Here is a 13,894-nt window from a genome sequence, read left to right on the forward strand (position 1 = left end):
AAGTCTTCTTTGGAAACCCGCTTCGATGTAGGTGGTGAGTGACATTACCTGGTCTGCACAGCTTCGTTCTGGTCGAAAACCCGCTTGTTCGACTGGGATCGCCTGGAACAGTTCTGTACTGATTCTATTATATATAAGCCTCTCCAATAGTTTGTAGATGGCAGAGAGAAGCGCAATTGGTCTGTAGTTTTTTAGGTTGTCGGCGGGTTTGCCTGGCTTTAGTATGGCTATTATCTTAGAGCGCTTTAGTTCTTGTGGAATATTTCCAGTTACCATGATGTCTGTGTAAAATCGAGCCAGCCAAACTTTTGTATACTTGCCACAATTTATTAGGAATTCAGGGTGAATATTATCAAATCCTGGTACCTTTGCTGGCTTAACGTCTTTAAGAGCCTTTGATATGTCTTCGCTGGTGAAGGGGAGGGAATGCTCTGTTTCTGTGGCTACGTGTTTTAAAGTTTTAAGTTCTCTCTTTACGAAAATGATGTGTGCTTTATCCTTTGGTGCCCTGTATGTTTTTACTATATGTGATGCTACGGCATCTGGCTTTACGGCTGCCTCTTGGCGTTTCGTACGGACACCACTCCCTAATTTTCTCAGTAATGACCATGCTTGTCTGCTTGATTTCTGGAAGTTTAGATTTTCCACTGTTTCGGTCCACTTTTGGCTTCTAGCGGCGTCTAGGCTGTACAGTAGTTCATCCGCTATTTCTTGGTCGCCAGTTTCAAGAATGCTCTGATATAATTCCTCGCTATTTTCCGACCATTCTACAAAATAGTTCTAATACGCGTGGTAGCACCTTTCTTGTTGAGACTAGAAATGCAGTGACTAGAAGTTCTCAGAAATAATTCTTATCAGTTCTTTGTATGTCCTTAACGAGTCGTTAAGGAGTCATTAATAATGACTTTATAATTATAATTTTAAGGTAATTGATACTAAATTAGAAATAAACTTACCAAACTTTATAGAGTATCAATTATTAAAGATGGTATAACAAACAAAAAGTTGGTATCTATAAAACATTCTGTGTACAATCAAACTCCATTTATTATTTAAGTAAATAATAATTTTGTAATTAGTGCGATTTCAAATAATTTAATTTGTTTACTATTGCAACGCCACTGCATAGGTCTGATCATAGATATTCTATTGTCTGTGCGATTAACTATTTCGTGGAAGTGCTTGCCACTCGATTTGAAATAAGCTGTACAATACGGTAAATAAAAAGACCCATCCCCGTAAATAAAACAAACTTGTGACGGTCCTCGACGTTGATGTCGGTAAACGGAAAATAAAAGTAAGCGGCGTTCGGTTAGCACAGTCTTAAAACTGACCATTTTACTACATGTATTAGTTGCAGAATAATTTTCCATTGGTATAAAGAAGTTTGGAATAGGTTCTGATCCAGGAATAAATCAGGCTGGAATCTTTCTGCATCTATTGCACTATTCACAAACAGAAGTACTATAACACGAATGTGTAATTCGCATTGACCGGCTAAAGATAACTATTTACTGACTTAGTTTCCTCTTAACAAAACTAACGCGTTTTAAGTCCATTCATTCATTTATTAAGTATTCTCTCTTATCGGCTTGAAGGGATTAGCAGTATTAATCAGCCATAAGCTCAGCGTGTGGTCAATACTATTTATTCGATGCACAAAACTGGATCTGATTTAAATTATATTTAAATTTTTATAGAGAATCTAAAACGATGGCTACAGGTGCAAATATTCTCTTGACACTGTGGTATTTATAAGAATCACCATAATTATACCTACTAAATATAATAAAATTAAATTAAATTCGGAATTTTAGGTAAACAATCCTTACAATCATTTTTTGACGGCGTACTATGCACACTTTGTGAGTAAAGATCGGGTGTTTTTTAAGAAAAACCGAAAAGGCAGTGAATAAGCCGACTTTACGTAGTTCTCGAAAAGATACGACCACATGTGCGGGGGATTATTTGTGTTGGATTAAAAAATTTTAGAATTTATTTTGTTTGGACAAAAAAGTGTTTAAATAGACACATAATGCGTGTTTCTTTAAAAATGTGCAAAATTTAGTAAAGTCGTCAAATATGCGAAATATGCAAGCCAATATGCGATAAAATCCGCTCCCTAGTGAGAAGCAATTCAAGTTTTTGTTGATAAACATTCTTGATAAACAGTATAATATACTCAGGTATAAATTATAAAAACAATATCATAACTTACATTCTTCATCATGTTAACAATAGTCGTGCCAGATCTAAGTTTTTCCTTGTCATTATAGCAACTAATGCTATAAGGTTCTACCAACGGTTCTGCTGCCTTTAGAGCTTCTGCGAACATCATAACAGCATCAAAAATTAAGGCTTCTTCTAATCTTAATTTGTATCCAGTAAATACTTCTAGATTTTGTTTGTAGATCTTTTTTGCCTTTTCAGCAAGACCTTCATCATCTGGGTCTACGAATCGCATCTGAAATTTAATAAAGGTTTAAGCATTATATGCACACATAGAAGAAGAGCAGACACATGCGTGTGTGCTCTATCTTCTTTCTCTAACATAACTATTTTTAATTTCTTTGAGATAGAAATGTTTTTTAAATTTTTTCTGTAGCCTATTATAAATCAAAATAAGCAGTGAACATTTTCTTACCCCAGTGATGTTAGTTTCACTGTACTGATACGGCATTAATTCAATTGTATGCAGGTCGAGGTTAGTAATCATAAAGTTGTGCTTGTTGGTCATTAGACCTACTTGTTGAGCTTGTTTTAACACTTCCTCCAATATTTCGATACTGCAATCCAATACAAAATGTGTTGCTCCTGATCGCCATATTTCTTTAAGCACAGACCTAAATGAAAAAAATACTGTTACGAATTTATATATATATATATATATATATATATATATATATATATATATATATATATATATATATATATATATATATATATATATATATATATATATATATATATATATATTGTTATGATTCTAAAACAGATCGAAAATAAAATAAATTTTTATTTTTAAAATACCATGAGATGACAAATATTCAAGATCCTGTATAGGTTAAAAATGTATAAATATAATGTTTTATTTTTAATAAGTGTCTTCGGAGAACAGTGGATTTAAAACAGTGAATAGTTTCTAAGAACATTTGTATAGAAAAATAATTCCGGATTATTTAGAAAGTAAGAAAGTATTGTTTAAAATTACAAATAATTATACATGGTTTTGTAGCGGATAGTAATTCAAAATTAATGTTAGATATATAATGGGTAGTATATTATTTTCTTCGAAGGAAATACTATGAATAGATGTTATCTTTTGCAAAGAGGCATTTGTCTGTAGCAAAACAAAAGAAAGCTTAGTCGATATCATATTCGGTTAATTGGGGGAAAAATCAATTAAAGTAAACACGCTTGATTTCTTAAAATTTAAAATTGGGAAAATTTGAAGTTTGGTAGTGGGATGAATTTGTATGAATGAATGTTGATTGGCTAGAAAGTACTAGGGGAGGAGAATAGGACAGTCGACTTGAAAATTGAACAAGGAGATTTGAATCATTGTGTTTTTAAGATCGAGAAAGAGAAGTCTACTTTAAGAACAGTGTGTGGAATCATTATTGTGTTTTTACCAGCCAGAGCAATAAGTCCAGTTTGAAAACAGTGTGTGAAAAAGAAGTTTAAGTTTTTGTGTGTGAGTTTAAGTTGGTTAGCAAGACAGTTTTAGACCAATCGAGACCCAGGTCGAGAATCTCAAACTCCTTGTGTTCGAAGAGACTCCTAAATCTGTAAGAAAAGGAAAAAGGTTATATAAAGTCCCACTATTATTATTGTGAAACGAGTCGGAGGTGATTTTTTTTTAGTTTGGAGGGAAACTGAACCAGTGCTGTTTTTTGTGTAACAGTTTTTGGGGGGAAGAAGCAGAGCCACACATGTTTTGTAAAATTGGACCAGTATTTCGGGAACCTTTTCAAAATTTTTCTAAAGGTAGTACATGACTATATCTATAATAAATGCGAGAAATGCATACCTACTTAACTTGACTTAAATGCCTTTAAAAGTCAATAAAGTAACATTACATATTTACAGATATATCACGATATCTTCGAGCAAGTACGGTCATGCCAAACAATGCCTCTCCCGTTGCAAACCCGTTACGGAAACCAAACTGTGTGTCAAGTAAGCATTTCTCGCATTTATTATAGATACAATCATGTATTACCTTTGAAAAATTTTGAATAAATAGCTTAGCAAACTGATCGTTCTATAACCAGCGCAGGATTTTGCTGTTCTTTTCTTAGGTATAGCTATGAACAATGAATTGGACAAACCATTAGGTAGGTGTCTGCTGGTATAAATAGTATTAAAAAACTTAGTAATAGCCCCTAAAACATTGCTATCAATTATAAGCTTGTATACTTTACTTGGAATTTTATTAAAACCTGTCGCTTCGTCATTTTTTGATGATTTTATGGTTTGCGTTACCTTAGATCATGTTATTAGGGGTCAGTCGCAGTTAGCAATATCCGGAGGTGAACCAATGCTATCGTCTACGAATAGGTTCGTAATGCAATTTTTTCATTCTTTAAGTTTGTCCTCTATCTCATATTATATTACTTTACCTTGTTCATTATGCAGCAGTTTGTCTCTTATTGATATACCAGCTGATTCTTTCACTTTTTTATACATGTTTAACGTGTCGTATCTATTTTCGAGTTCTTCAATTTTATGACACTGATTGGCTAGATGTTGACTTTTTGCTTCTCGTATGTTACATTGAATTTTTTTGGCATACTTTTATTTGTTTGTTGTTTTTTGCTAGTAGCCGTGGCTTCATCAAATCCAATATATTTTCTGACATCTAAGCCTTCGTTTTTAGCTTTTAGCTGCTTTTTATATTCTTTTCACAGATTTCCTTTACTGTTGTTATAATTTTATTTAAGCCCTCTGATCCGTAATTGAGCAGTCAATATAATATTCTCTATTAATCTCTTAATTAAACTCTAATACTCAGCGTTAATTCAGTATTCCAGAATTACATTAATGCAGGCATTCTTATGAATAAATGTTTCAATAACATAACAAACATAACAAAGTGTATACTATATAGTACCTACGCAGAAGCAATAAAGACGAAACATGTTGCAGTATAAAAAAGAAACAAACTTTAACACATTCGCTGCCACTTGGCCACTTGTCGCCATAAGGCGTTTTGTGTGCATGAGCCAGGTGCCACTGTCTCCAAAAGGCGTTTTGCCTTACTTCAGTGAGCTGCCACTGTCGCCTTCTGGCATTTACAAATTGTGGAAATAAATATGTTTGTTTGTCAGATAGTTCTATGCATAATCACATCTTGTTTTGCAGGACCTAGGTAAAGGTTCAATTCATACATTTTTGAGTCTGATTTTTTATCTGTAATTTTTTAAGTACTTTATTTCCTATTCCAATATTTTTCCTAAAAATACACTTTGGCAGAACGTAACAGTGTTTTATTATGTCAGATATTACAAATTTATAGTTTTATAGTTAATTGCTACGTGGGCAGTATTGATATTTGTTTCCCCTACGAATAAATATGGATTTCCTCTACCTTCACTAATTGTGCGATTCACGTTTAGGCATCGGTGTGGGTAATCACGTCAGTGACGTCAGTTGGTATTGAGACGTAATAGTGTATGTCAGTTTTGTGCAAAAATTATAAGTGAAAAGAATGCGCAATCAGTAGACCCATCTTGGCCAAAAAAGGTAAAATATGATAATAAACGTAAATTAACACGCTTATTGTTTATTTCTATTGTAGATTTTTTGTAGAATTTAGATGACGACACTTAACTTGCATTGTATGCACTTAGAAATTAAATAGCAAATTCTGAATATGGAAAAAACCCAACAACTATCAAGAATATTGCCTTTACAAAAAATCAAGAGTTAGTGGTGTCTTTGCCTGGTGATAAACCCCCAGATTATTTGAGACTGTTACTGGCTGATGAATTTTTACAACAAGTTTGTAATCAATCCAACTGATATGCAATATCTATCTTTTTGCCGAACGGATGACAGGAATGTAAAATAAATAAATGAAAATAGATTTTTCTTGATTCTACGATGCTTGAATAATCTAGCGGACAATAAACCAACGTCTAGTAATAGAATCTTTAAAGTTACACCTATAATTAATATTTGTAACCAAAAATTGTGTGACATTTACTACCCTGGACGAGAATTAAATTTAGATTCTGGATGCTAAGACCCATTATACTGACACTCTGGGACTTAATACAAAAAATAATCCAAATGATGTTACACAAAAAATACTAGCCAAAGGCAAAACCATTGCAAATTACAAAGATGGTATGTTAATTGTAAAGTAAAAGGATACAAAAGACATTGGTTATATATCGACCAAAACTAGAAATATATGCAACGTGCTGTTTGAGAAAAAAAAGGGATCCATAAAATGAAACCAGAGCCGATTGTCAAATATAATCAGTATATGTCTGGAGTGGACCAACAAGATCAACTTATTGCTAATTATCCATGTCAGAGGAAAACGTAAGATGACCTACTAAAATTTATATTCTTTAGATGGTTTGGATACATGCACACTTGGGTACAAGCAATATTCCGGAAAACGAACAGCTTATTCACGAACAGCCATTCTTCTTCTTCTTAATGTGCCATCTACTCTAAGAAGGTTGGCAACCATCATGGCAATTCGCACTTTCGATACCGCTGCTCTAAAGAGGTCAGCAGAAGTGCAGTTAAACCAAGCTCTCAAATTGTTTAACCAGGAGATGCGTCTTCTTCCGTGACTTCTTTTACCCTGCAATCAGCCATTAGAGATATGCTAATTTCAGAATTAACGAAAGAGCCGTCAATTTTAAAGCAACATACTGTGAGAAAGCGTTAAGAAAAAAATAAAAAGAAAGAGTTATGCGAAAATGTTGTGCGAAATGTGCTGAGAAGGGATGACGTGTAGCAACAGTGTATGAATGTAAACTTTGTCCTAACGCTCCCGGCTTTTGTTTGGACTGTTGCACAATAGCTCATAAGTAAAGTTTTTTATGTTTCTTTGTGAAGGTCGTTGTGTAAGTTCAGTTTCCTAAGATTTTTGACTTTTTTTGGCGTCAGGTGGCATATAGGAATTATCACAGTAGTCAGGTGCCAGTGACGCCTTTGAGCGTTAATTTTTTTCCCCTAACCCAAGCCTGACTTTTATTTTTGAACTAACCTTAAAGATAATTAAGATAAAAGTACTATACTGTCTTCAAACTTCGTATTGGCTCCCTACTAATGTTACTGAATATACCTGAGAGAAAATATAGATATTCTCGCCTTCCAGTGCATAATACTCCATCTAATATGATACAATTAGTTTACTGCTGCCTCATTCTCTATTAATATTAACCAGTTTAGCAAAATTAAGTTAAATAAATCTATTTCCATACTAAATACAGATGTTTTCAATAATAATATTGATTATGATTAATCGAATGAAACCATAGATTTCGCAGTCACTATCCCAACCACACACACGCATTAATAATGTTTAGTGTACCATTTTTTTTATATATACCGTTTTTAAAACCACAAAGTAGTTACCTAAAGTTTCCTCCAGATTTCGGAACATTTAACTGCCTTACGACAATCCTGTGGGAAGAAGGATCAAATAATTTCAAAAGTTCGCCAACTCTCTGCAAACTTTCGTTATTTTCGTACAAAATTACAAAATCTTTCCAGCCCCATGATACGATAAGATCATAATATGTTCTAGTTAGTGTATCAGGATACGGATATAAGTTGATGAGCGTCCCGTTTGTAGGGTAGTCATCCCAGCGTACCTAAAACAAAACATTTTTAATTAAAACAATAATAACTTTAAATAAAAATTTTTGCTTAACTGAATATTTTGTAATGGTATGGAAAAAGATAATATGTCTGTATATAATAATTTTTTATTGTAGCAAACTTATGTTTGAAGTTGTCAAAAGATTGATGAAATACATTGGTAATTATTTATTCCAACGGTTTTTTATCAACAGGCACAAACTTTTGACAACTTGAAATATGTAACATGGCTACTTACATAATTAAAAAATAATACATTATTTCGTACCACATACATAGGGGAAGTGTGTCTATGTTTAACGCCTGTCTATGATGGACCCCCTGCTGTAATTTCAATTATGGCGCGGTTACATGCACATCGCCTGTTGCCGCTTGCGCACGAGGTTTGTAGTTAAGTATTTGCAAAGTTTCAGACCCGTGGCTGTTATAACAGTAAATTTGTGAAATGAAATTAAAATTTGGCGTTGCTGATCTAACAAAATTTTTTGGTAAGTAATATTTTACTGGTAGCATACGTTAAGCTAAGTGTTGCTTTTGTTGTGTATAAAATGACTACACTTTCTTTGTCAAATACTATACTTTATTTTAGGTTAGAATAGTCAAAACAAAAGTAACAGAATTAAATTTACTATCTTGTCTATTTGCTTTTGATGGACCCCTTTGTCGTTACCTATGACGGACTAGGGGTCCATCATAGGAAAAAGGAAATAAGTTGCTACTTAACGATTAACATAATACATTTTACAGGGATGGATCCTCATAAAAGGCAACAGTGGAATGAGAGTAATATGCAGCAAGCTTTAAAAAGCATACAAGAAAAAACTATGGGGTTTAAGCTGGCAGTAAAAACATTTAACGTTCCAAAAACGACTTTGAAAAGGCGCTTTAATAACCAACAAGGAAGTACTAAAAATAATTTGGGAGGACGAAGACCAATATTTTTCACTACTATTGAAAAGGAAATTGCTGACCATATTATCACCATGGAAGCTCGTTTTTTTTTGGCCTGGCCTGTAAAAATTTACGAAAACATGTATATGAAGTAGCTGAAAGTAACAATATTAGCCAAAGTTTTAATAAGGAAACCAAGATGGCAGGCTGGAAATGGGTCAGAGGCTTTTTAAAGCGAAATCCTCGAATATCATTACGAACTCCAGAAAATACTTCGTTGGAAAGGGCTCAAGCTTTTAAAAAACCAAATATATGTGCCTATTTTACAGCATTAGCACATATATTAGACGAGTTTTACTTTCCACCGGAAAAGATTTATAACATGGACGAGTCCGGTTTAAGAATTGTACAAAAGAGATCGCAGAAGATTTATGCTAGTAAAGGTCGCAAACAAGTTGATGCTTTAAGTAGTGCAGAGCGCGGTCTACATGTTACGGTCGTATGTGAAATGAATGCAATTGGAACATATGTTTCTCCTGCCTCGATTTTTCCTCGACAGAGAAAGAAAGACGAGCTTATGATCGATGCACCTACTGGAAGTGTAGCCTTCGCTCAAGAAAAAGGACGGATGACTTCCGATATTTTCTGTCTCTGGCTGCAACATTATTTAAGGTATTCAAAGACTTCTAAAACCAACCAAGTTTTGTTGTTACTCGATGGTCATGGTAGTCCTAAAAGTTTTGAAGCTCTCCAGTTTGCAAAAGAAAATGGTATTATTATGTTTTGTTTTCCTGCTCACTGCTCTCATCACGTTCAACCCTTGGACGTAGGATATTTTAAATTCAAATTCAAATTCAAATTCTTTATTTTCTTTCTGTTCTTTCTGACAAACATAGTTTGTATAGAATTATTCATAAATATACATTGCTAGCAGTTCCGCCAGTATTTTGTCCTCACCGGCCGCTTAATTTCTTTTCATGTCGTTTATGGATTTTCATGTCGTAACAAAGACAGTAGACGCGATAGAACAAGCAGCAAAACTGAAATGGAAATGGGCTGGACACAATGAACGTCTCCAAGACGGACGATGGAACAATGCCATCGGAAAGTGGCGTCCATACAATGCAAAGAGATCAAGAGGCAGACCACAGATGAGGTGGAAAGATGACACCAGGAAACAAGGAGGTCCCACATGGCAGAGAATAGCTCAAGATAGGGAAAGATGGAGAGAACTGGGGGAGACTTATATCCAACAATGGAAGGATAGAGAATCTCTCTCTTGTCGTTTCCTCATTGCTGAGGATCGTGATTTTCTACAATGCGGGCTGTCAATTCTCTCCATCTCTTGCGATTTTGGGCTGCTCTCATGGACTCGGAAAACGTCTCTCCAGTGGCTTTCTGTACTTGATCTGACCATCGGATAGGTGAGCGTCCTCTGCCTCTACGTCCTTCTACGTTTCCGCACACAATTAGTCTTTCTAAGTTGTCATTGTCTTTTCTCGCAATGTGGCCAAAAAACTTTAAAACATTTGCAAGACACTGAGAGGAGAGTCTGGTCTGAATGTTTAGCTCTTCGAGAATCGACTGATTGGATCTGTGCTCCGTCCACGAGACGCGTAGCATTCGTCTCCAGCACCACATTTCGAATGCGTCAATCCTTTTCCTATCCTCTGATTTTATTGTCCATGTTTCGGCACCGTAACTGAAAATTGAAAAAATGAGTGTTCGTACCAGTCTCATTTTGAGTTTTTTGGATAAAGAGCGGTCCTTCCATATTTTTGACAGTCGACTCATCGCGTTCTTAGCCATCCCTATTCTTCTGCGAATTTCCGTATGGGAGGAGGCTGCATTGCTTAAGGAAGATCCTAGATACGTGAACTCGTCTACTTTCTCGAATTGATTTAGGGCGCCTGTTGTTTGGAGGATATTCGCGTGGTCCACAATCATGATTTTTGTTTTCTGATTATTAATCTTGAGCCCACGCTTGTTGCTTTCGGTTTCTACTCTCTTTATCAGTCTCGACATCTCCTCTTCAGATGTTTCTATCAGTGTTGTATCGTCTGCGAATCTTAAGTTTGAGATCTTTTTTCCTGCAATGGAGATGCCGCCTCTCCATCCATCGAGTGCGTTCCTCATTATGTATTCTCCATATAAATTGAACAGGTCTGGAGATAGTATGCACCCTTGTCGTACACCTCTGCTGGTTTTGAAGGTATCAGATTGCTGGTTTTCAATTCTTATTTTAACTGAGTTATCTTCGTATAAGTTTTTAATTAATATTGCCAAATGATATGGAACTCCCACCTCATGAAGAACTGTCCAGAGAACTTCCTACTTCACACAATCAAATGCCTTTTGGTAGTCTAGAAAACAGATTATTATTGGAATTTTAAATTCGCGGGCCTTTTCTATGAGCTGCCGCATATTAAGGATTTGCTCTCTCGTACCCTTCCCTTTGACAAAGCCTGCTTGTTCTTGGGGAATTTGTTTGTCTAAGTATTGTTGCAAACGGCGTTTAATGATTCTTAGTAATATTTTGCTTGGATGGGAAATCAGTGAGATGGTACGATAATTACTACACTTTGTATTTGTTCCTTTTTTATGGATTGGTATGCACAATGATGTGCGCCATTCTCTGGGCCACTTTCCGCATCTCCAAATTTTATTACAAAGTTTCCACATTATGTAACATCCTTTGTCTCCCATGTTCTGAAGGAGCTCTCCCGTGATATCATCGCAGCCAGGGGATTTATTCTTCTTGAGGTGAGTTACAGCTTCTTCAATCTCGGACAGCAGAATTTCAGGTTCAGGGTTGTATGCGATGTTTTCGAGGGCTGAAGTGTGGCCTAGATTTACCTGTTCTTCCCTGTAGAGCTCTGAACAATAGTTTTTCTATGTTTTCAACACTCTGTCGATATCACTTATGATAATACCATGTTTGTGGATAGAGAATAGGTTAAAAAAAATCGGTTGCCTGTAAAGTCGGTTTTACGGGCGAAGATTTTACATGACAACGTCTTTTTCTCGGTAGAATATTTATTGATATGAATATTATTAAATTGCACAATAGGAACAAGGAATTGAATGAAAATAAGAATTGCACAAATTTTAACTATAGAAATATATTTTGTTTACTAAAACATTCTACATGTAAACTTAAACTTAACTAATTTCTATTTGAGTGATTTTGTTGAGTCAACTTTTGTGTCAATCTAACAATTAATCAATCAATCATAGTTTACGATAATGAAATATTAGTGTACAATTATTTACCTTTATTGTTGTAAATGACGAATCTAAGCACTCCACATTTTCACTACAGACACAGCTGACGATACTTTAACCACACGTGTGAACTTGTATTATGACGCTTTCTCGGTTTTCCAACGCCAAGAACGCTCGAGAAAGACAGAGACACAAGCACGCACCGATTCAACGCGCCTAATTCTCTAGTGCTGCGCGCGCAGCGGACCGATCATGTTTGAGTGGGAGAGAGACGCAAGGCATTCGCCGGTCCGGCGGGCCTCTCTCTTGTTCGGTGACTCATCGTAACAGAAATGAGCGGGCGTTACACTTTTTCATGAGTGACTCCGAGCCACAACCTAATTTAAGACGTTGTCACGTCAAAAAATACATTGCTAAAAACTAAACACTAAACTAGACTAAACAAGACATGAAATGAATTTAAAAGCTAAATGAAATACAGCTAATATCTAAGATCTAAAAAATTCTTCGACTGTATAAAACACTTTTTTACATAAAAATTGCCTAAGATTCCTCTTAAATACATTTATTGAACTGGTGGAGTTTACAATTGTGGGTATATGATTAAACACCTGTGGCCTGTATACCCTGGGCGATTTAAATTTAATGTTACCTTTTGAAAATGGTATAAAAAGTTTATTACAATATCTAGTATTTAAATTATGCATATATCACCACTCGTTTTAAACTGATGTAAGTTATTAAAAATAAAAAACACGTAATTCAAAAATGTATAGACACGCCAATGTTAAAATTTTATATTTTTTAAAATATTCTCTACAACTGGTTTGTCGGGAGACACCAGCGACACAACGCAATATTTTCTTTTGTATCACGAAAATACCATTTGCATAACCAGACATACCCCAAAAACATATCCCGTATCTTAATCTGTACTCCACGAGTGCATTATATATCATAATTAGCTGATTTTCCGTCAAAACATATTTTAAATTTCTAATTAGATAGTTAATGGAATTCAACTTCGAAACAACCGATCCACAATGCAACTTCCAATCAAAACTTTCGTCAATCGTTATTCCCAAAAACTTGCCTGACAACACTGTAGCTATTTGCATGTTGTTAAAAATAAACTAAAGATTTTCCAGGTATTTCTGGGATCTATGTTGTAGGATTACGTTGGATTTATTAGATAGAATAATTGACATATCATCCGCATATATAGTGAAATTTACCGCTCTGTCCACTTGTACGATGTCGTTAATGTAGACTACAAAGAGAATTGGTCCTATTATATATCCTTGGGGAACACCCATGTTTGTAGTAACAAGACTAGATCTACAACTGCAGGCTCACATATTGTTGTCTATTGTTTAGAAATGACATAATCCACTGTAAAGAATTTCCTGTAATACCTAACTGTTTTAGTTTTTTAAATAATATTTTATGGTTGACACAGTCAAATGTCCTACTAAGATCACAAAATATTCCAATAGGACATTCTCTATAACAACAGATAGAGAAAATTATGAACAAAACTCACTACCAGGATGTTCTGACGAGAACTTACTACCGGAACATCGGAACCAGAATGTTTCTTCTATTGAAGGTTTATCAAAAATCACTGATCAGAAATCAACATCATCGTCAGTCCTAAACATCTCGGTCAAAGATATTTGTCCTCCTTCTTTAGCTGGAGTTCTGAAGTAACTTAGAAAAGGGCTAGAAAACGGGTTAAAACAGAATATTTAAATTCAACGCCAGAAATTGATAATATAAAACAAAAAAAAAGCAGAAAAAGAAGCAAAAAAAAAGAAAACAGGACGCAAGAAAAGTAAAAAGGCAAGTTCGTGTTTCAACTACAAATAGTTCTGAAGACGATTGTGAATCTTCTTTTGATGAAAACGACGCGGACTGGCATTTACTGTAA

General features: G+C 34.8%; 1 protein-coding gene across 1 annotated transcript in view; it reads right to left on the minus strand.

Annotated features, from left to right (window-relative positions):
- The window catches only part of LOC140437369 (glutamate receptor ionotropic, kainate 2-like), a 96,100-nt gene that overhangs the window by 44,662 nt on the left and 37,544 nt on the right, over positions 1-13,894 (minus strand). Inside the window, exons 3-5 of the mRNA XM_072526858.1 lie at positions 7,603-7,841; positions 2,645-2,843; positions 2,219-2,464 (exon numbers count right to left, since the gene is read on the minus strand). Coding sequence (XP_072382959.1) covers positions 2,219-2,464; positions 2,645-2,843; positions 7,603-7,841 — 684 coding nt within the window. The remainder of the gene's footprint in view (positions 1-2,218; positions 2,465-2,644; positions 2,844-7,602; positions 7,842-13,894) is intronic.

This window comes from Diabrotica undecimpunctata, chromosome 3 (genome assembly GCF_040954645.1).
Source record: "Diabrotica undecimpunctata isolate CICGRU chromosome 3, icDiaUnde3, whole genome shotgun sequence".
In the NCBI taxonomy this organism is placed as follows: Eukaryota; Metazoa; Arthropoda; class Insecta; order Coleoptera; family Chrysomelidae; genus Diabrotica; species Diabrotica undecimpunctata.